This window comes from Fundulus heteroclitus, chromosome 18, assembly GCF_011125445.2.
Source record: "Fundulus heteroclitus isolate FHET01 chromosome 18, MU-UCD_Fhet_4.1, whole genome shotgun sequence".
Taxonomy (NCBI): Eukaryota; Metazoa; Chordata; class Actinopteri; order Cyprinodontiformes; family Fundulidae; genus Fundulus; species Fundulus heteroclitus.
In genome coordinates this window covers 16248543-16272214 of record NC_046378.1, presented here as the reverse complement: position 1 = coordinate 16272214, position 23672 = coordinate 16248543, and the positions used below count along the sequence as shown (strand labels likewise).

Genomic DNA, 23672 nt, shown 5'->3' with positions numbered 1-23672 from the left:
TTCTGATCCAGACCTGAAAAAAAATGCTGAAATACAATTTACCCAGATTTCTCCAGAAACCCTGAGAAATGAGCCTTGACTTTCTTTTGAAACACACTGCTGAACCAGGGCAAACACTGCATTTTTTGCATAACGTGAATGCTGGATGAGTATCTAGTCATGTGCCAGTCAGTCCGCGTAACGGCTGAGGTTGCTCAAGTTGATCGGATGTCTGCGAACCTTCGCAGGGAGAAGTGAAAACGAGCGTTTTTTTTTCTCCAGTTGCTTTCCTTTCGCCACAAGAGAAACAACGGATCCTTGTTCCTCTATTTAATGTCGGTGGAATACGTGCGACAGAGGATTGTTCCCCCCCCCCTGCAATAACAGATTATATTCTGTAGCTACTTTCATAGTCGACGAGTATGAAATACGACGAAGCTTTCACAAAAACACTCTAGAGGCCATCTTCCTTTTATAGGAAAATTTTAATAGTTATTCAATGTTCTACATTTTACAGTAAATATACAATTACAAACTTGGCTTAGTTATAGTACTAAGATCACTAACTGATCTTAAAAAAGAAAAAAAAAAAAAAGAAAAAAAAAGAACCCTCAACAACAAAAATACATAAAAAAAAAAACAAAAACAAAAAAACAATTTACACTTCATATCACAAGCCTGACGCTGGTCCTTCACTCCGGACCAAATAGCTAACATACAATTCACTTCTCTCAACGCTGAACAGACGTTGGGCTTCAGTTTCAAACACAAACCTTTTCGGTAACAGAGATACCATAGCATGTGCAAACTGGGTACCAAACTAATATTTCCAAAGATGGGGTTGTTCCTATTACTCAATCCGAGTGCGATACAAGTACACCTGTTTGTGTATGTTTATTTTATTTTTTTTCTCTTTTTCCTTCTGGAAGACAAGGAATTTTCCACTTTTTGCATCACATTTAGTGTCAAAATCAAAACCAAGAGAGACCTCTGACAAGTTGAGGAAAAAAAAAAAAAATAAATAAAAAAAGCTGCAGCAAGAACATCAAGAACAATTAAAAGCCTACTATTCATTTTGATAGTAGTGTTGTAATTTTGTAATTAAACTAAGACTCAAACTGCAAGGCAGAAGGGGGGAAAAAAAAGAAAAGACTGAGAAGAAGAGTGAAAATGGATGTTAGGAGGTAATGAAATGTTCTGGTCATGCTTTCACCGTCAAAGCGAATACATGATTCGAGTGTTTCTCCTTTTCCAGGTTTGGAAATGTTAACGGCGGACAGGATGGCGGAGAGAGGAAGAGACGATCCAGCAGGATTTAGGTTTTAAGACATGCTCCCGCCTCAGAACGCGGCAAAAATCTTCTCCTTTTTCACTTCAGTGCAAATTGAGAGACGAGGAATGGAGCGGACTAAACAGGCCGGCACGTAATCGCTTTCCCTGAAAAACAGGAACACTTGTCAGAGAAGTTGCCCGGTTTCCCAGCTGCGGCCGCGTGGACCTGCCGCTTTAAAGTGTTGGCGCCGTGCATGTCCTGGTAACTGGATGCTCTCATCAGGAACCAGCAAAGAAAAAAAACCCTAAGCACGCAGCTATTAAATAGAAAAAGAAGCATTTTTTTTGTGGTACAAAAAAAAAAGGAGAAATTTTAATTTGGTTCAATTTATTTTTCACGGTTAAAACAAAATCACTGGCAAAGGGAAACTACAAATTGGCCCCATTTTTATATTGCTTAACAGGCACCTCGTTCTATATTCTCAGACTGCAGAACAAACTCACATTTATTTATTTCAAGCATGTTTGCTAAATGTCCACAAACATTTAGCCCCCCTCGCTGAGGACCAAATCCTAGTTTCCCTCTGCTGCTGATGTTGTTTTATAAAAAGTTAAATATAAAAATAAAATAAAGCAGAGTTAAAACGTCTGCTCGTCTTTTTTTGACCACAAAACAAAAACCGACGTCAGAAGACTGCCTTTGCTTTTAATGTGATTATTTGCCATTAAAGCAAATAGCCACTTTATTACCAGTTTCTGAGGAGGAACATGAAATTGCCACAGCATGCACCGACCGGGTTGGTCCACAGCTCAGAAAAACTCTTAGTGCAACAAATAATAGACTATTTTAAGTCCTGTTTTGTTACTTTAGAAGAGAACTTCTGGAAATGTCCTTAAAAAGAGCATTCGGATCATAATATGCCGGAGCTCAAGATCAGATACCCAATTGTTCTCGTCACGTTGGCTCAAAGCCTTCAACCACAAAGATGCCACTTCTTGACTTTGTCACTTGTGACATCTAGTGTTAAAAAGGGTAAGTTGACCATAAGAATGTCAGCGATTATGATGAAACTCAATAAGACTGCAGTTCAGGAGGGGGTGGCGAGTGTAGCAAAGGTTAAACTGACAGAAGCAAAAAAAAAAAAAGAAAGGTCAACCTGCAGAAGAAATAAGTTCAACCGAGGTGAGAGTGGAAAAGGTCTGGGGACAGACACTTTGCATCCCCCCCAAATGTCGGAACGGGGGATGCAAAATGGCACAGAGTAGAAACAAGATCGGCACGGAGGGTCCAGTAAGATTAACAAGTCAGACAGGTAATAAGAGTCAACAAGGCGGAAAGTAACAAACCAAAAAACCGGACAGCAATAGGAAAACACAGATTCCACGAGAAGCAAGACAGAACAAGGACTCACCGGTTATTAGGGAGAAGAAACTCATCGTTACTAAATAACAGTTGGTGAAATATGGCACAGGAAATAAAAAAAATAATAAAATAAAAGAGAGAATGGAGGTTGAGGGTTTTTAAAGACATCTTTTGATGCATCCTTGCACCCACGGAGCTAAAACAGACGGTAAATTGGGACCATTTAGCCTCCGAGTCGGCTCCGTGGCTCGTCCTCTACTCTCCGCGTGTCTGTTACGAAAACGTGGGGAATCGAGCAAATCCCACAACGTCTAATCGTCTACAGACACCGTGCTAACTTCTCCCCCCTCAAGGTGAAAGCCATGTAGAGGACAGAGATGCAGAAGTAAAAAAAAATTTATAACATTAAATAAAAGCACAAACAGTAGCTGCCACATTAATGCAACCATGCTTAGCTAGAAATACATTACTGTACCACTTGCTCTTTAAATATACTGCATGTTGTTTTTTGTTTTTTTTTTTAAACCTAGAAATCCAATGCTATAGTGAAAGACACCTGATTATTATGAATACCCATTACGCTTAACTGACCAATGGGAGAGAAGGAGGGGGGTTAAAAAAAAAAAAAAAAAAAAAAGAGCAAACAAGAGGACTTAATTCAGAAATACTGACAAAAGTAGTGGTTGGTTAAATAATCCTAATGCAGAGTAAAGTTACTGCTGTCGAAAGAAAATCCTGTTTTTTTTTTTTTTTGTTGTTTTTTTCATTCAGTCTTACAGTCAATTTCAAATATACAGGATCTGGTCGTGATTGGAGCTTTTCATCACCATTATCCACCAGATATTCAGTAAAATGTTTGTTTTCCTCCGACAGCGGCATGATGCAACATCTTATGAATTAACCTACTAGTGTACAAACACCTTGACTAATAATAATTGAAACACTCCACCTTATTGTTTTAATTATGATATAAATTGCTTCTTCCTCCATTTTGCACTACAAAGCCTAAGTACCTGTTACTTAGCATTAAGTTATGATATAGTCAAGTTCTTTTTTTTTTCTCCTTTATCCTATGTTGTGCAATAATTCCTCACACTGTTAATACCCAAAACTTCTGATATGTTCGTAACTTCTTTGCAGTATTAATTATTGAACGTCGGCGCCTCGACTCCCCCCATTTGGATATCACAACGATAAGAGATTTAAACGGATTTAAAAGGCTGATAAAATAATGACTTTATGCCAAGAGCCTGAGGGGCTCTCCTGTTTTATTGCAATAATCAAACCACTCTATCCACATGCCTGCAGTAAATGCTGCTTTTAATACCAACCCGTGACGTACAGATCTAAAAGTTAACATGCGAGTAGGCATGGGCCGGTACAAAATCCTGATTGTATGAAGGTAAAAAAACAACAAAAAAAACAAAAAAAACAAAAACAAGAACCAATCAACACGGTTGATGAATTCATACAAAAACCTAAAAACTAAGACATGCCATCGCTTTCATTTAAAAACAAAACGCAACAGTTAATCCTACTGCCGCTGAAACAACATCAATTACTACATTTACAACCATGGCGGAATCTTTTATCGTCATTTTGGTACCGATACTCAAGATTTGCGCACGAATCTAGTTGAAATCTTCCAAATTGAATAATTGTTTTCAAGTGCTTATCACACAAAACAATAAAAGTAGGGCCAAGCAACACATTAAACTGCGATTTGTTGCAGCTTTAATGTCGGTAATGTCACGATTGCAGTGGAAAAAAAAAAAAAAAAAAACATGCTTGGAAGCAATATCTGGTACGGTAGTGTTTCACGCCGGATGCAAAACGTAGTGATCATGATGCCAAAGCTCAGAGAAGTCATCTTGATGGAGACGAGTGAGGAGAATTAGAGTTAACTCCCATTAATGTCGTCGTCCGATACTCGACAGCAACGCTGCGATTTCAGCTTTCCCCCAAATTCTTTTTATCAACTCAGCCAATGAAATGTAGCGGGCCAGCCGGCCAGAAGTGCTCAGCAACAGGTGGGGGATGGGGCTACCTGTAACAGGAGAAAACTGAGCTGTTCTTTTGCATCTCAGTACATGAACTTTCAAAACTCAGGAATGGATGGTGTGACAGGAAATGGTTTAGAAACTGGAACCGTTTGGACCTGGATGCAGGGAACCGGCCAATGCCTACATGCAAGCGGATGTTGTTTTTTCCCCTCCTAGTAGTAAATCCTAAAAAATGCCACAGGCCTTATCTAAATACCAAAGCCTACAATCGACTCGACACAAATCTCTCGCTCCAAAACGTTTGTACGTGAAAACATCCCGACCTCGCTTCGTTCCTGCATGTTCACAACAGCGTTACAGTTGGTGTGTGGCGTTCCTGATGGAACCGGAACGTTTCCCCATCGTTCAGCAGACAAGACCCAAGTCCGTCCGTCCGTCCGTCCGCGTTCCCACTTTATTGGCCCTTCGTTAAATCCGCCTCATCTGTGGTGTGTGAGTTTATTAGACCTTGCCTGGGAAATGGAAGGGGGAGATCGCACGGTCGCAGCCAAAAGCAGGGTTAGAAAAAAAAAAACAAAGCAGCTCCTTAAAGGAGAAGCGACGCAAACTTAGAAGCCTCGTAACATGGAATGAACCGCCTGCTTATGAACGTCTTAGATCCCCCCCTGCTTTCATTTCCAAGTGCCCACACGATCCCTTTAAGCTCCTCCTCTGCTGGCCGTTTCTGCCACATAACTGTACGTTTATTTTTCTTATGCGTTACTGTACAGTAAGTGCCACCAAGTGTGTGTGTGTGTGTGTGTGTGTGTGTGTGTAGTTTCCCCCCCACCCTCAGTATTATTCTAAATGCGCCAGCCTACCCACAATAAAGTCACTGATGTGACCCAAGTTAGCTGGGTTAAGATTAAGTGTCCCCCCCCAGTATACCAGCCTGCATAGTATGTAGCATGAAGTCGGCGGGTATTTTTCGCTGGCGTGTACTAGGTACGGCGTTTAATGCCGGCTCGCGCTCCGTAAGTGCTCACAGCACCGACTTAACGTGACAGAAAGGGGTGAGACGGACGTACAGCTACTAGGCGTTGGAAGACGAGCGAGATCCGATCGAAGATTAAGCGGAATCAGGCACAAAAAAAAGGAAAAAGGGATGAAGAGGAAAGCAGGAAATAATCAAAGGTTAAGCGATTGAGGCGGATGGGTATAAAGGACGTTTAAAATTATTACCCCTGTAAAAGACAGAAAGGAAAAAGATAGTAAAACAATTATCTGATGATGTTAAAACCCTGTGCTCATATCTAGTCGTTAGAAAATTTGGCAGCATTAGTCAATAGTCTTTGATGATGATGATGAGGATGATGCCCAATATTTTCCAGCGAACCGAGCAGCAGCAGCAGCAGCAGCAGGCGGGGACCACACACACACCAGCACAACACAGAAACGGGAGCGACCGAAGCGACGCCTGTGATTTGGCCCAGAGTCCTTTCTGGACTTCCAAAAACAGACACGGCAAAACAGAAAAACAGAAAAAAAAAAGAGTTGAATCTGAACTAAACAATCAAGAGAGAACAAAATAAGGAAGTAATGACTGGTTGGCAAATAAACCGAAGAAAGCAGAAAAAAAAAAAAAAAATTAGAAAGAAATAAAAGCAGCCTTTGTAAAAACATCAGAGAATGTCGCGTAATAATAATAATAATAATAATAATAATAATAGTAAAGTGGCTGTTGCACTTTAGTTTTGTTCTTGCAGACAGGTGCCGAGTTCTCGTGGTTACCGCTGGGAGCTCGTGTAACGTTTGAGCAGTTGCATACGATGGTGGAATCCAGACCTGCAGGGGAGAGCAGAGCACACGAGCACAGGCAGGAGTCAGACGCCCTCAGAGTCAGCGTAAAGGGCCCCTCAGACAACGTGCTCTGTGGCTACTCACATGATGGGTGGGCTCTACCAGTGAGGCGGTACGTAGCTGTAGCCGGGCGTGCCTTGGGGCCGGTAGGTCGGCACGGTAACCGGGTGTGCTCCGATGGGTGCGTGCTGGGGCGTTGTCAGCAGAGTCCCTGCGCACATTCAACACACGCATTAGATGGGAAAGCACTCTCCTTGGTTATTTACAATGCCTTGGAAAAATATTGAAACCCTGTTCACTTTTATGTCACGTTACAACCACAGCTTCACCAAATTTTTACTGGGATCTTATGTGAAAGAGCAACGATAAAGGCGGCGTATTAGGAAAGGTTTGTGTTTGGTTCTCTGCGCTCTGATTAAAGTCCAGAGGAACCAGCTGCGTTCAGCAGGCCCCTATCAAACCAGCCTGTGTGTGATTTAACTTCGCCATGAACTCGTTAGAGAACAAACAAATAGCATCATGGAGGAACGCAGCAGACGGGTTGTGGAGAGTCGGTGCAGTTTAGTACGGCAAATCCGCAGAAACATGGCGGTGCATCTAAACGGACATGGGGTCAGGCAAGGAGAGATTGAAGCAGAAAAAAAAGCAGCCAGAAGGCCCAAGTTACCACTGGAGGAGCTGCAGAGACACAAAGCTCAGGTGGAAGAATCTGTCGACTGTTAGCATTGACCGAATTCCAGGAATCTGGTATTAATCTGGTAGCATGAAGAGAAGAAAAGCGTGTTGAAAGAACGCCCCTTTAGGGTTTCCTCATAAAAAGCAGGATAGGCAGCAAAGACACGGAAAGCAGGAGGGTGTTCTGGTCAGATCAGACCAAACCTGAGCTTTTTGGCCCACATGCCAACACCTATGAGGGTCAGAAATCCCATCCTACGCATGACCTTGAACACATCGTTACTACCGTGAAACACGGTGATGGCAGCATCATTCTGCGGGGCTGCAGAACCCGGTTAGGGTTGATGGGAAGGAGGCTGGAGGTAAACACAGATGTTCACCTTCCAACAGGACAACCAGAGGTGCAACGCAGTGGTTTAGACGGCATCTTAATCCAACAGAGGTTTTGGAAACCCGTCATCATCCGATCTGCCGGAGCCATTTTTGCGAAGAGGGATGAGCGAAAACACGAAGACAAACCCTCAAAGCCTTGCAGCTGTAGTTCCAGTGGAGACTGCTTCTAAATAACATTGAATCAGGGGGAGCTGAATTCAATTAACTAGCAAAGCTTAGGTTTTTACAGTTTTGCTCCCACTTCACAAATACGCACCGCCGTCACATAACGATCCCAGCAAAAAAGTGAAGCGTGTGGTTGTGAAAAAAAGCTGAAGGGGGTGAATGGTTTTACAAGGCTGAGCGGCTGGTGGTGGCGGGGGGTCTCTTTCCGTACACAGTCTGGGGTGAATATCTGTCCTACCCGCGCTCATGGCCATGGTCGTCCCGGCTACCATCCCCATGGTGGGCATGCCGTTGTTGCGTGGGGCGGGGACGGGGACCGGGGCGGGGTAGAGGGCTGTGGAGGGGATGCTGTTGGGCTGCACCACCGTGGTGTGATGGATCACGTGTGGCTGAGCTGCGTACACCGGCTGGGTGTAGTACGCTCCCTGCAGAGGGGGAGACAAATCAAGAGAGCGCTTAGTGAGGTTAGGATATAAGACATTTTGGAAAATAATCTAATTGCGATTGTTTTTATCTTAATGCACTGCAAAAACGGATGTAAAAATAAGTAAAATGTTCTTAAAGTTAGTGTATTTATCCTTGAATAGAGCAGGTAAATAAGATTATCTGCCAATAGAATGAGTATTTTGACCCCTAAAACAAGATAATTAGACATCCTGCACTTGAAATAAGATGATGGAGATGAATTGTTCCCATTTTAAGTGCAAAATTCTTATTCCATTGGCAAATAGTCTTATTTACCTGCTCAAATCAAGGACAAATACACACATTTTAAGAACATTTTACTTATTTCTAGTTCTGTTTTTGCAGTGTTGCGATTTAATGCGATTGTTTTTTTTTTTACTTTTTAAACATATACAAAACAACAAATCAATCCATTTCATCGCTGTGCAGATTAGGTACTAAAAGAGCCGCTGCGTCTCATCTCTGAGCAGAAATGATTGCGTTCTGACTACAATATTTTTCAACCAAAATTGCGATTTGATTTTGACTTTTCTCTGCATTAACCACAAGCAACCAAAATGGCCTCTAGATAAAGATGTTTGTAAACAAGGACCATTTAAAACAAGAACTTTTAGTGTTTTTATTAATCAGAATATTATTCAGGAGAACATATTTTAATTGATTTGGACATTAATTCTTGTTGAACATAAAGTGCAACAAACAAGCAAGTCTATGTAATAAACTGATTGACCAGAACTTAATGCTATGGTGAGATTCCTGAAAGTTTCTGGTAAAACAGTATAGATTATATAAACTCTAAAACAAGTAATAAAGTTAGATTATCTCACTACTGCAGCCGTCTTCCCTTCCATGTGGAGGCAAACCCACTTTAAACATGTTACCGACACCTAAAGGACGCGTCTGATTCCCTAATTGTTACATAGCCAAAAATTGCTGACCTCTGCGATTTGGAAATCGCTCTTTTAAATTGCGATTATATTGCAAATGCGATTAATTGTGCAGCCCTACCATGCAGTACAGCCTGTAAGCCTTCATTCAAGTGCTTAACTGAAACCAAGACTTGACTAAATCACGCATGTTTATATAATACGTGGACCAGGCCGTGAACCAAGACTGTTTTGGCTCTGGACAGTTAACACATGATGCGCCTGCTGGTTCATAAATGGAAAAACGAACAAATCTATTGCCGTTATGCATAAGTCTCGTCTTTTAGGCCGATTTCATTGTATGGTTTTAGTACGGATACCTTCTCAGGATGAGCTATCTGTGTTAGCTCATCCACGAGCTAACACAGATATAAACGCTTCATCAAATCCAAAAGCATAAAAAAAAAAAAATCTTTTTTTTTTCCGGATTTACAAGTCCAGAAACAAAGATATAAATCTCCTCTGACAATTTATTTTAACACCATACATTTGGAAAATGTCTCACTCCTAAACCCTACTGCACAGATTGCACGCCATTTGGTCGCGAGTTTGGCAAGAAGGCTTCGACAAATTGCTTTTTAATAGACGAGGAAACGATGTTCCCAGCGAGGAAACGCGTGTTTGTCAGAGGCGCTGATGTTAGACGGCGGGAGACAGCCAGACAGGCGCCTCTGTGGCGCGGCGGCCTTACCTGTGCGTAAAGGTTCTGCTGGGGGTAGGCACTGCGGATGGGGTACATAGCTGTGGGGTACGGGGTGGGAGTGGGGGTGTAGGGAGGAGGGGCTCCGTTTGACTGAGTGGGGGGCACTTTGTACGGGGTTCCCGCTTGGGTATATCCTGCAAATGTCCAGAAAAAAGACAAGGTTCATACAAATTAATACAACTCTAATTACAACACACGCAATACAGTTTCAAATGAATCAAATTCAAAGCATAAATAACATTTTGGATTATTCAAGTGGTATTGCTTGACAAATTATCTTTGAAGTTTATTATATAAAAGTATAAACTAGCATAGATTTTGTTTTTATTTCCATCTTTTGGGAGAAAATAAAACCTGTGAACGTGGAACACTTTGACAACTTTTGAGTTTTTGGACACGAGGCTCTTTTAAAAAAAAAAGACAAATACTTCTGCTTCCATTTATTCCTTTTCAATGAAGTGTTTCTCAGGGAAAAAAACGGCTACAGACTGCGTCTTTATCGCGGGCCGATCAGAGCCATAAAAAACCTGAAGCAGTAACCGCTGATAAGACGGCGAAACACTCAGAGGGAGCTAAAAGGGAGCCGCAGGGTCGGCTGATTATTAGATCGGCCTTGTCGCTCTGAGCAGAGAAGGTTTGTCCTCCTCCGACTGGAAAATTAGCTGTAGCTGCTGCTTTGATGCCGCTAGGAATCCATCACGCCACTATATATATATAAAAAATACCTCAAAAGCTTTAATATTAATATCAACAATGCAAAGAAACAACCCCCCAAAAAAAAAGGATACCCCCTGAATATTTATGAAGGAATGTCAATTTTGCACCATCCTGCCTTTTATTATTTGCATTTCCTGTAAAGCCCACCAGATGGGGGCCGCATGTGTTCAAAGAGTTCAGCCTCACCATCAGCATGGCGAGGCCCGTCCATCCTAAAAACATAAATCTGACTTAGCAGCTCAAACCGGAGCCTTAAACAAAGCCTCCTATTTACACGAAGAGAAAAGTAGGAAGAAGCTGCGTACTATGGCCTGCATTCAACAAATCATTTTATTCGCTAAAAAAACAAAAAACAAACAAACATTAAAACAATTTAACAAAAGGATCCACGCTTAACCAAGATTACATCACCACGTGAAAAGCTTGATGTTTCAGTGATGGCATTCGTGTCGCTTCCTACGTAGTCTGCTTTCAGCGGAGGGGGTGCAGTACCTCCCAGCGGCCACCTGGAGGAGCCTGAAGGTCAAAGCTGCTGCTAGCTAGCTGCTGCACGGCTTATGAAAAAGCCCTCCTCTCTCTCACACAAGGACGAGGGAACAAAGAGATGCAGGAGCTGCTCTCTGTGCCGGCGGGTGTATGTTGGAGCATGTGCGTGCGGGCGTGCTCTCACGGCCGTCCTCTGCTCCCACGTGCATGCACGCCATTAAGGGACAATAGCGAGAGACGGTTACACAAAAGAAGCGCTGACGGAGAGGGGAAAGAAAGAAAAAAAAATCCTCCGTCAATGGTCTCGAGGAATAACGGCCGAGACACGTTCCTGATCAGACCACAGCTGGCTTATCTGGTGATTTATTCATGTTAGGGCGAAAGAAAATTTACTGTTTTAATCCCGTCTTTAAATTAGGCCTGCAGCGGCACCAACAAACAAGTTCAGGTTTCTGGAAGAGCAGCAGCAGATCTGATATTCTGACCGACTTCCAGAAGATAAATCCAAACTCAGGGAGAGGAAGAGAGGAGGCCGCTTCAAAAGAGGCACAGGAGGAGACTAAGACCTGCTCCTTCCTTTGTCACCAACTATATCCTAAAGGAGAGGAAAAAACAGCCAACCAGATTCCCCCTTTGCTAACCTAATTCAATTTTGACACATTTATCAAATCCTCTCCTGTATGACGCCCAATGTAAAGCATTGTCCAGCATAATAAACAAAAAAAAAAAAAAATCAGAGAACACAACCACCACGGGCCTATGTTTGTTGATCGTTCACCCACTTAAAGGCGAGCAGACGTGCCGCAGCAGCAGCTGCCGCTGCTGGGTGTGGGTGCGTGGTTATTCCTCCCACATCACGCATCTCACAGCCGCCGGCGTTAATTATTAAAGATCTGTGGGTTATTACAAACTTCTTCTGAGTTAGAAATGGGTTTTAATTCGGTTTCAGGGCTCGGCAGCGCGTGACATCGTCATAAACGGTGTCTTCAGAGAGCAGATTGTAATGCTTTCCGATCGGAGGTCTGCTCAGATCACAGCGGCACTACTGCCAGACGACGACGAGCTCAAAGGCGGCCCAGCGGCTGTCAGAGCCCAGAAGGAGACGCAGGATCCAGGAAGGTGAGGCTTGGATGAACGCGCCTGACACCCAGCGCAGGAAGGGGAAGCAACAACAAACGTCATTGTAAAAGAAAAAAGACTGTTGAGGGAACGGTTCAGTCATATTAATGGGAAGCTGAGTGGAGGAAAAACTGCACAGGCTACAGGGAGATAAGCGCAGACTTGATGGATTCTAGAAAATCCCTTTCAGGAGTTTAAGAACGATTGACTAAGGGTGAACTGAACACTGGTGTACTGTTTGGGTTTATTCAAATCAATTAACTCCTAATATTCTAATCTTAAAATAAATCACTTTTAGAGTTTACTTAAAATTCATAATTAAAAGTAATGCACCGATTAAGTCAGGAAAACCCACTAAGAGGCAAACATTTGATCAGCGTGTCTCTAGCTTTAACTGTTTTTTATTTATTTTTTTATATAAAATCATTTTACAATTACTCACCTGCTTCTCCAACATTGAACGGCACATTATTGACCCATCAGGTGCTGCTTTCCAAAATATTTGGAATAAACAGCAGCCCAGTGAGATTGCTTAAGGCATTTTTTAAAAAAGAACTTGTGGGTTTACGACTTATTTGAGTCGATGCTGCAACGCAGCAAACGGCTCTAAATCGACTTTTTTCCTAAGTTATTTATTATTTATGGCGGAAGATTTCCCAGATGATTTCAGTGTAGTTGCAATACCTTCGCTGAATAGAACCATGATGGAAGCGTTCTGATATATTGTACGGCTCTAGTTTTATATCGAACCATCAAAATCTCCTTAATGCTAACTAAAATAGCATAAAATAAATAGATTAGTGAAAAGACCCGTTTAAGACTAGTGAGACAGAAATAAGAGCTGCATGAAAAATATCTTGAGTGACTGAGTTCATTAGCTCAATAAATTACATTTTCCTTGTCTTTAACAAGTTAAAAAGCATCTCTGTTTGCTAAATAAGGAGATTTTTCTCCCCCTGGAACCCTTTAAAGTCTGATGCAGGTAATTGTGAGGAATATTTTTGGTTACTTTGGAGAAAGAAAACAAAAAGTCAGGCTATGAAATTTTATTTGTATGGTAATGGATACGTTAGACCAAAAAAATAATTTACCTCATGTTTTCTGCATTTTTATATGGGGCAGTGTAAAATATATTCATTTGTATTTTGTAAAATGTATGTTCAGAAAAATACTGACTGTTGAAAAGGTAGGTCTCAAATATTTCTATCAAAAATGATACATTGAGTTTTGCAGGGTTAAGTTGGCTGTTTTAAAAAACTTTGTTATTCAACTTTAACGCCTTTTTGTAGTATAAATTAAGTTTCATAATAGTTACAGTAATTATTAGCAATAATAATGATCAAATCCGTGTCATCAAAACAAAACGGTTATAAAAACATTTCCATCTAGTAAACAAGTGTATTTTAATTTGAACTCATAAATTTGACATATTATGAGCTGGTTTCTGCTGAGCATGTTTATAAAAAAAATATATATATTTTTGACTAAAGATGCCGTAAATAATAATAAAAAAGAAATTTTGGATATAACTGTGATTTAAGATCTAGTTTAAAAAATCTCACAGCCTTCAAGACGTTCAAAGCCTAAAGTTACAATCATGAAATTACAGTCTATGACTTTTTAGGGCTCTGCAGAAACTTTGATGGATGCAACATGTTGAGGTTTAAAAAGGGAAGAAAATAAAAACAAAAACAACACGGTATATTCAAAAATTGACTTCAAACTGAACCTTTTCTTACTTTTTCTTTTTTTTAAACCAGAAACTTTAAGCATTTTGTCAGATTCTTTTCAGAAATCCTCCCAGGGTTGTTTGAACCCGTCTTTTATAAAAGCACCGATAGCTGACGGCTATATCATCTGGCTGAAAAAACAAAGTTTCAGAGTGGGAGCTCACCTGGTGGATACCCAGGACTGCCTGTTTGATACAGGTTGGGGGTGTAGGTGGGAGCTGTGGCCGGATAGCCTCCTGGATAGGCTGAAAGAGGAAGTCCACAGGGGGAAGAGAAAAGGTTACAAACCTCAAGGTAACAAGCGCGGGGAACACCAAACACACACACAAACACACACACAAATACTGCCAAGTGTATAAGAAAACATTGAGTTTGAAGCAGGATGGGCACAGATGGCACTTAAAAAAAAAAAAAGAAAAAGTCTGTGGCAATAACACAGTCGGCTGAATGTGTCTAACATCCACCCATTAGGTAAGCGGGGCACAGCAGCCGATATGCTGTGGGAGGAGATAAATCCAGAGACATTAGCGATGCCTAAAGACGCACGACAGGGGGTACAGGGGGAAGACACACACCGCTGTGCGCCATAAATCACACGTCAGGCTAGACGACGAGGATCCGACCTGAGACACGGCTCCTAACGCGGAGCTGTGGAGAGACACCAAGAAACGACGAGAGAACCCAAACAAGCCAGCTCAAAAAGAATTTTAATTACTTTACACAGATTATCCTTTGTGTTGCCTCTGGCAACAGCAGCACCTGAAACACCTTTTACAAATAACATTTCTTCACTCAAGACGCCATCCAAAGGTTTACCCAATCAGGGTTGACCAGCAACCCCATCCGAAGGTTGGTTGGTTCAAATCCAGCTCCCCTCTGTCGCAGGCACACGTGCCTCTGAGCAAGGCGCCTAACCCCAAGTTGTCTACGATCTGCTTAAGCCGGGCGTACACTGTACGATATTTTCAGTCATGGTACTCGTGTACAGCTCAAACTGTACGACGAAACCGCAGAGTTTAAAAGTTCACCACTCACCATCTCTGTTCTTACGCTGAACGGCCCGACGCTCTGAGGCGACCTGACTGCTCACACCGTACGTTCAAAAACCACGTCGGACTCTGCCCCATACAGAGATGGCGCTACTTGGACTCGTCTATCCGGAAGCCAAACAACGGTAGAAGAAGAAAAAGACGGAAGTGTCGATGCTCACTGTTAAATATGAGGCTCACTGGAACGAAACGCGCTGCCTTGGCAATTCTACGAGTTACTCCTCCGTAGTTTGACTCCATGTCACACGTACCGCCGCCATGCTTCTCTCCGCTCCTGTTTTCGTTTGAGAAGAGGAATTCTCTTGATTGCACATGTGCAGTGGGCGTGGTTGGGGCGTAGACGGTGGTAGCTCTGCTTCAACAACAGGTGGCGCTCACGATCGCTCAAGAGGGCCGACTGAATTTCAAACATGTTTGATTTTCATCTGATCGTTCCTGATCGGGAGGTGGTTATGAGAGGCGAGTCGTCCCTCGTTACCGCCTGTATGCTACACGACGCAGGATGCACGATACTGCATGACTGAAGAATCAGGCCAAAGAGGGCAAAAACTCGTACAGTGTACACAGTTTATCGGTGTATTGATGTGTGATTGGGTAAATAAATTCAGTCCATTTACTGGCATGAAATAAACGGATCCGAACCGATTCTATGGGCCTCACACATCTACTGGACCCATTTGTCCTGTGAAATGCATTGAGATGCGCTTTTAACAGGTTTACTAGTTATTTGCAAAAACCCACAAGGTTCTAATCAATCTCCAAATATCTCAATTATCTGGACTCATAAAAAATGTTCATGTTTTTTTACTTCATAATACAGACTTCGATTTAAATAGATTTAGAAACTGTGTGAGAGAGCTCCAAAAGGTACCGGCTGTTGAGAGACAGTCGATAACAACCATGTATAAAGTGGATTTATTAAATGACCGGCTGACCAATTGGACCGAGTGTCAATTTTAGCTACGTTTGTAAAACAAAAAAAAAACAACCTGATTTTCTACCGTTTTGTTTCATGATGAACGTAATTCCCGAGCAAATGAACTGCCAAACAGCCTGAGAGCGTCGGACTGAAAACCATCAGCTGGTTTCCCTCCGGTACCTACTGAGAAATTTCTCACCAGCGTTTTGAGAAACCGCCACAGTTCTTGTCAAATGCATCCCTTAGGACACCTCTGGCAGTACAGCGCCTCATCCTGTCGCTGATTTAGTTCATGCAAAAAGAAAAGTGCCATAAAGGGCCTTTCCACTTTCACCCACTCGTATTTAAACGCAGATATCTGCTCATACGTCCATGCGAACAACTGACCGTTGCATGACCATTTAAGACTCGCAGTTTATGCACGTTTATTTCTCCCCCTAATGAAGCCACTGCAGTGCCACGCTGGTGCTAATGCTTGGTTAGCACCACTTCTGTTTCCACCGCTGCAGCTGCTGGCAAACTGCTTCCAACTCTCAGCTCCAACTCTCAGCTGGGCCGGAGGAGAGCAGCGGTTTCATTAAAAGCTGAAGGCGGCCTCATGGGGATAAATCCGGCATGAACCGCTGGGTGTTCTTAATAAAAAGCAGCCTGTCTGGTCATTACAGATCAGAGACCCCCCCTTGGTCAGGGCTGCGGGCGCCATTACTGATGCGGGCTATTTAATACAGTGTTAATAAGTTCAGATATTAGGGCCCTTGTAGGGATAGTGAAGTGATTTGTGTAGACAAACAGTCTGATGTGGATGTGGCCGTCTACTGAAACTCAGATTACAACAAAGGGAGGCTCCAACTTTCGCTGTGGAGGCTTTTTAAGCGAGGTAACGTGAGGCTTTCGGTTTTTGTTGTGTTTTATAGCCGCAGTGAAGAACAAGCTCTAGTGGTGGAAAACCTGAACGGATCAACAGGAGAGGCGTTGAAAGAAATAAAGAAAATAGGTTAAAACATGTACGGTAGATAAAAATGATCTAAAGAGTTTTTTGTCTCAGTCGAACTGGAAAGGGCATAAAGGAAAACCTTCATTTAGGAAGGCGGATCACAGTAAAATCCATAACGCACAGATACTGACGCTTAAATTGTGTGTTGATTGTTTAGTAAATCATGAAACACCTTCTTTTTTTTTTGCTACAATAAAATGGGAATTTTGCCAACCGTCAAAATTCAAAATACAAAGCTGCCCATTCCAGCCCAAACACAAGTGAGACCATTTAACCAATTTAAAATTAAAATTTGGTATTTTCTTTTTAAATAGCAAAAAGCCGACCCTTGCAATGGCATTAGAAAACAGAACGATGCAAGTCAACAGTTCCTCAGACTGTCACTGAATTTAACCTGCAGCGTCTTCCGGGGGGTTTAGCGAACATGGTAAAAAGATCAGAGGGACGGTTTAATATGTGCAACGACGCCTACCAGGAGCTTAGCAATTGGAAAACAGTCTGCTTTTGTATCTTCTTCTATTGTATTCAATTTTCTGCCTGAATGGTCGGAGTGAAGGCCCGAACTGGTCTCTGTCTATACAGAAGGAACGAGTATTTGAGGCAATAACACCAAGATTAAGGATTTAGAGAAACCTTGAAATGTGAAAATGTAATTCGGCTAGTAGACAAAAAAATAAATAAAAAAAAACATATACGAGTTGCCCTTTAAATATTGCCTTTCCACTTTTACAGATAATAGGAGGAAAATTAAAGTCGTTTATAAAGTACTGCCTGAGTTCGCTACATTTTAATGAGGAAATAGTTTAACTGTCATAAAAGAATAAGAGATGTTTAATAATGGATGGGCTGCTGGTGTTATCCGACCATCCGATAGGTTCTCCATGACCTCTGCTGCTGTTTAGGCAGCGAAGGAACGCTGATCACACCCGAGTCAGGACATGCTGGGTCACATCTAGGTCAACACTGTCTCCTAAGACCTCCTGCTTCCCTTTATTTAGACATTTCTATACTGTTAACACAACTAGGGCACTTTGTTTCTACACAGCCTCAGATGTTCATCATCCATTGTTTCTGTAGTTCGGGCGCTCGGCATAAATGGTCATATTAAACTCTAAATAACTAGAGCCATCCTTAAGAGCTGGCTCCCTAAGGCTGCATCGATTAGTCGACGTAAATCGACGATAGGGACTGCATAAATTGTTGATGCTAAATTTTAATGTCTGCATATCATGTAGGACCATGTCAATGGCTGTTTTTAAAATAAAAATGTTTATGCACATTATGAAATATTGAACTTCCTCTATTTCGCCAAAAAAAATTATTTAAGCTCGCTTGCAGTAGTGTTTTAACCTGACTCTCGCCATATGGATTTCGCTCCACCTAGCTTCACTCACATCCATCTGGGACATCTCCCATAGAAAGTGATTTCTCCAACCAATTTTATTGTCTAGCCAATCAGGACGCAGGGCTGGAGTTTCATAGATGTGACGTAGTGGAGAAGCGACCGTGACGTGAGACTGTTTTGATTCAAACAACAATGGCGGCTCGCATCGAGGAAGCAAGCGTTAACATTGATGCTGCTATGCATGCTGCCTTTTTGGGAAATTGTAGTCGCCGATTTTACAGAAGAGCTAAATTTACAGGAAATTCACCACTTCCTGTCATCTTCTTTGTCTTTTTCGCCAGCAGTAACCTCTGGTTGTTGATCACACGACTCGTGTGATGCAACAAACTAGTTTCCATTGCCGTTTTGCAAAATACACCAATTACAATACGGCCGAAAAACCACTTCGTCCTAGCGTAAAACCCTACTGTCGAAAAACGCTTGTTTTTCCATCAAGTAAATGTATTTTCGTAGTTATAATTTGCGGAATTTGTCAGTCAATGGATACACAGCTAGTGTAATGCAAAATGCCGTGGGGCGGCTCTGGACTGATTGAGCAGGTGAAGGTGGAAACACATGCAGACCACTGTGGCTCGTCGACCCTGGCATGAACACGCATCGACCGCTGGTCAGACTGCTGAGCACTGAGACACACGGCTCCTTTCATTTCAACACTCTACTATCCACAGTTCTCTGCACGTTATGCTCAATTTAAAAGGACGAAAGATGCAGGGAAGAAAAAAAATAATAAGACAGGAATGAAGGGTGGACCCATTGAAAGAAAAAGAGGTACAGAAACAACACAAGAAAGGAAATGAAGGAAGACAGGGCAGAAAGAAAGAATACGGAGAAGGGAGGAAGACACAGGGGAGGAAAGAAGGTCTGACACAGGGGAGGAAGGAGGAACGGACAAGAAGGGAAGAGTACAAGGATAGCAGATGGCAAGACTAGTTAACAAGCTAATATCAGCTAGTTATAGTCCCAGTGTTACCATATGAACATTAGAATAACTAAAATACTTAAATTCTACACAATAAACATTTAATTTGAAAGTGCTTCAAAATTCAGGAAGTAGAATTAAAGTGTTAACCTGTTATAAGTCTTCAGCTGAAGAAAACCACCTATGATCATGTTCTCAGGACATTCTGTACTCATGGGTAAATAAAAGAGCCGACTGATTGTAATCTCTTCTGCCTGCAATCAAGACATGTCCCCATGTGTTAAAATTAATGTTCAAATTATTAAAACTCTTGTCCTGGTCAGCCATAAGCATCTCATTTCCAGCCAAGCCTTCCCCGCTTTGAGGGAATCCAGGGTTATCTTTCATCTGGTCTTGTCAAAATACCTACAATGATTAATTATTTGAAACATGGGACTCTTTAAAACACAGTTTGTCATTGTTTAAATGTTTATTGGGTTTGTGAAAGCCCAAAAGAGGTGTTTGGTGTAGAATGACCCAGCCTGGCTTTAATTGGTCCCTTTGGAAGCTAAGTGAAGAATAATGTTAAGATAAAACAAAGCGACAGCTGATTCCCAATTAGGACTGGACGATATAGAAAAACATCGATAAAATAGAAATCATATAGATCGATATCGATAATCATCAACAAATTCAAAACATATATTATGTGCAGCCCTGGCCATTTTATGCTGTTGCTTAGCGACGTATTTTTAGATACAGAACTCACAGACACTGAATTCAAACTCGACCCTTTATTCAACCAACGTTTTACCAAAACTGCAAGTTTTTAAAAAATGAAAAATAACTCTTTGAAGAGGGCGGAGCTTGGTTACGAATCGTTCCTGGGTCTGCGCTGTGATTGGTTGGGGGGATGTAGTGACTGAAATATTAACCTTCATTATAGGCTAGAAAGCAGAAGGAAGGAAAACTTTTTTTCTTCCTTTCTATCGTCGATACATGTCTTTCAAACGATATATATTGTTATTGAATTATCGTCCGGCCCTAATTCCCATTTTCAGACTCCTGTTTCACTTGTCATTTTCATTCACTGTGGAGCTTTTTCAGGGAGACTCTCGGGTAGGCGTGGTAAAACATGTCTCGGCACTGAGAACAGAAAGTGTGCCCACACAAAATAAGAGACTGATTCAAATAAGTGCTGACTAATCAGAATAGATTAGTTGACAGTCAGTCTAACATCAGTAGTAGCCCTAATGTTAAGTGACCCGTATACACTGGGCCTCCTACCACCCTTTCCATGTCAAAAATACAGACTTCTCCACCTTTCTCTGTCCGGCTCTAGACCACTTTAAAATCTCAAGACATAAAGTGACTCGTCCTTTATGGCAGATATTTCTACAGCGGTCAAATTTAAGACATAGAACCAACAAATATCCCAGACTGGAGAGACGGACAGGAGGAAGAGAGAAAGGAAGAGCAGACAAACAGCTTGATAGATGAGCGAACCGACACACAAACCTCTGGAGAGATGGAAGGATGACTGGATGTAAAGATGGACGGATGGACGGGGGTGCAGTAAACAGACGTATAGATAGATGTTGGATGACTGGACGGTTGTATGTGAACGAATGAATGGATCACGAACAGAGTCATGGATTATGGAGACGGATAATAGAAACTAATAAATGGACAGAACTAATTATTATTAGATGGATGGACCGGCAGATAAAAAGACAACAAGAAAATAAAGAAAAGTAATTATGGAGGGCAAATGGACATAAGGGTTGTTGGTTCCTGGGATGAATGGACAGTGATTGAAGCTGGTACACGAGTGGATGCTTGTCTCACCTGTGAAGGCCATGTTCTTGGGGTTTCCATAAGGAGTGCCAGGCTGAACAGGACTGTAGACGGGATTCATGGCTGAAGATAACCTGCTTTTACTGAGAAGAAAACACAGGGAGGGTGGAACAGAGGGAAGAGGGTTGAGAGAGAAAAATACCTCAGAAGCAACACGTGTAATCCGTGTCAACTGGGAAAAAAAACAACACAATTTTAAAAGACACTGATCTAAGGAATTCTGCTAGTATAGAAAAAAACATCTGACGCTCCTGTAAATCATCATCATCCTTAAGTGGGCGCAACATTAAGTATACACTCCCGACTACTGAAACAACACGAAGCACAAGTACTGGCTGGAAAGCACAAGGCGGCGTGGATTCGTTGGCGGGATTTTGAATTATTGTAGAAACGATGCCGACAGCGCCGACAAACGCAGGGGCGAGATCGGCAAGCCAGGCTTCCACGAAACGGGATGGCGAGGAGAGCGACCCGTTAATGGATTCAGGTGCTAGAACAGGGTCAGGGTAAAAGTGTCGTTAATGCAGCGCGCCCGCCCTGCAAAAAAAAAATAAAAAATAAAAAAAAGAAGAAGAGGAAGAAAAAAAAAAAAAAACTCTGCCTCATGCAAAGCCTTGTGTTGCACTTACCTGCCGACCGTGACTACGGGCCTAGTGAAAGTGTGTGTGTTTTTTTTTTTGTTTTTTTTGGTGAGAGTGTGAGTGAGTGTGCATGCGTGCCCCGTACCTCTTGTGCGTGTCTGGTTGGTACATGAAACTGAATTTGTCTGTGGGATGCCCGCTCGCCATTCTTGCTGTATGCAAATGAGGAAGGAGTGGAAGTGGATATGCAAATCTGAAATTAAAACAGCGAGAGGTCATGATTACAATGAACACAGGAAATTATAGTAAAAGAGAAATAAAAAAAAATAAAATAAAAAAACAAAAACGGCAAAGGAAGAGGAGGAAAAAAAAGCAAGCGCCGGTGCAAGGGTAAATGGTTAGTGATAGCAGCGGCGAGGCTGCATGCATTTCTGAGTGCCGGTTTAAGGCGGCGATGATCGATCTTGAAGCCGCTTCGCTTGCGGCGCTCCACCTCGGCTGCGGCTTGTGAGACCTACAGGATGTGCGTCGGAGTGAGAGCGACCCATGGGTATGTATGTATGAGCATACACACATGAAATGTGCTGCCATTTTAGCAAGAAATACGCAAGCGGCGATACAAACACTGATCTGGCCCATGGAGGAAAAAGAAATACACAACAACAACAACAAAAAGCACAACAAACCCAGTGAGCAGGCAGGCGATAAGCAAGCATAAGAACTCAACGAAAAAACACGGCGCACGACGGCTGAGGGCCGAGCCGGGCATGACCCGGAACCACAAGAGTGCTGAGGAGAACACGGACTCACTGCAAAAACGGATCTAAAAATAAGTAAAATGTTCTTAAAATTAGTGTATTTGTCCTTGATTTGAGCAGGTAAATAAGATTATTTGCCAATGGAATGAGTATTTTGACTCCTAAAATAAGATAATTAGACATCCTGCACTTGAAATAAGATGATGGAGATGAATTGTTCCTATTTTAAGTGCAAAAATCTTATTCCATTGGCAAATCATCTTATTTACCTGCTCAAATCAAGGACAAATACACTCATTTTAAGAATATTTTACTTATTTTAAGTTCCGTTTTTGCAGTGCTGAAGGGCTGGAAGCCAGGAGGAGGACCTATTAAAAACTACTCGGTCAATGTTGGCCGGCTATATAAAAAAAAACAGACATTTCCAAACTGAATGAAACGCAAATTAAACGTGAGCTGATCCACCGTCCAGCTTGTGCTTCGCAGCCAGTTAATTAGAGCAAATCTTTGGTTTCATACACACACACACATCAGGGCACAGACCGTCCAACACCAGGATCAAAGCCTCAAACGCTAATGCATGAAAAATATATGAAAAAAAGGGGCAGAAATGTGCAATTTTTTTTTTTTTTTAATAGGCGTATAAGATGTCTTAACGCAAGCCCCCAAAACCTGCAGCGGCGGACAAGTGTTAATAAACCAGCTCTATCTCGCCTCCTAAACTCGCTCTGAAATAATGTCTCCAGGGAGGTGATTTACCGGCTTGAACACATCTCAAAGTACAAACCTCATTAATCTACTGCATCACAGATATAATTCCTTCTCTTAGCCCCCCCAACCCCCAAAGCAGCTCTTTGTTAAACTCGTTTACTTTCCTCCACCTTCTTTAATCCGCGTTACTACGTGCAAACGCTTCTGAAGCCGAATTAAATTGAAATGTTGTCAAGGGATGGGTACCTTCACATCTGAACCGATACGGTACAGATACCCGGTACCTGGGAATCGATACCAGTACTTATCTGTACCTGTTTTTGGTACTTTTGTGTATTTATGTTGTAATAAATGTCAGTTTATTAATAAAATCTCTAAGTTTTTCAATTTAACATATCTATTTCTCATTATATAAACTTGTTTGGAACTACAAATGGACCTTGTGAATTAATTTATGAACTTTAATACATTGCCTAAATAATAAAGGCATTGTAATAATAAAACTCAGACGTGTGAACGAGGTGAATACGGGATTGAAGCTGTGTGAACAAAATTCAAGGAACTGTTTTAGCGCAACAGATTTAGAGAAGGAAGAAATATATTAAAAACCTATTTTATCCCGCTTTCTAAATCAGGGTGGGATACATTTACATGGGTCTGAAAAA

General features: G+C 41.9%; 1 protein-coding gene across 3 annotated transcripts in view; it reads right to left on the bottom strand.

Annotated features, from left to right (window-relative positions):
• Window positions 1-5864: 5864 nt before the first annotated feature.
• The window catches only part of fam168a (family with sequence similarity 168 member A), a 35862-nt gene continuing 18054 nt past the window's right edge, over window positions 5865-23672 (bottom strand). Inside the window, exons 2-8 of one of the 3 annotated variants that reach the window (XM_012859390.3) lie at window positions 21684-21791; window positions 20949-21040; window positions 14000-14080; window positions 9772-9917; window positions 7901-8114; window positions 6541-6667; window positions 5865-6441 (exon numbers count right to left, since the gene is read on the bottom strand). In XM_012859390.3, the coding sequence (XP_012714844.1) occupies window positions 6555-6667; window positions 7901-8114; window positions 9772-9917; window positions 14000-14080; window positions 20949-21040; window positions 21684-21745 (708 nt within the window). In that variant the 5' untranslated portion in view covers window positions 21746-21791 and the 3' untranslated portion in view covers window positions 5865-6441; window positions 6541-6554. The remainder of the gene's footprint in view (window positions 6442-6540; window positions 6668-7900; window positions 8115-9771; window positions 9918-13999; window positions 14081-20948; window positions 21041-21683; window positions 21792-23672) is intronic. The other 2 variants (XM_012859389.3, XM_012859391.3) reach the window with 2 other exon arrangements.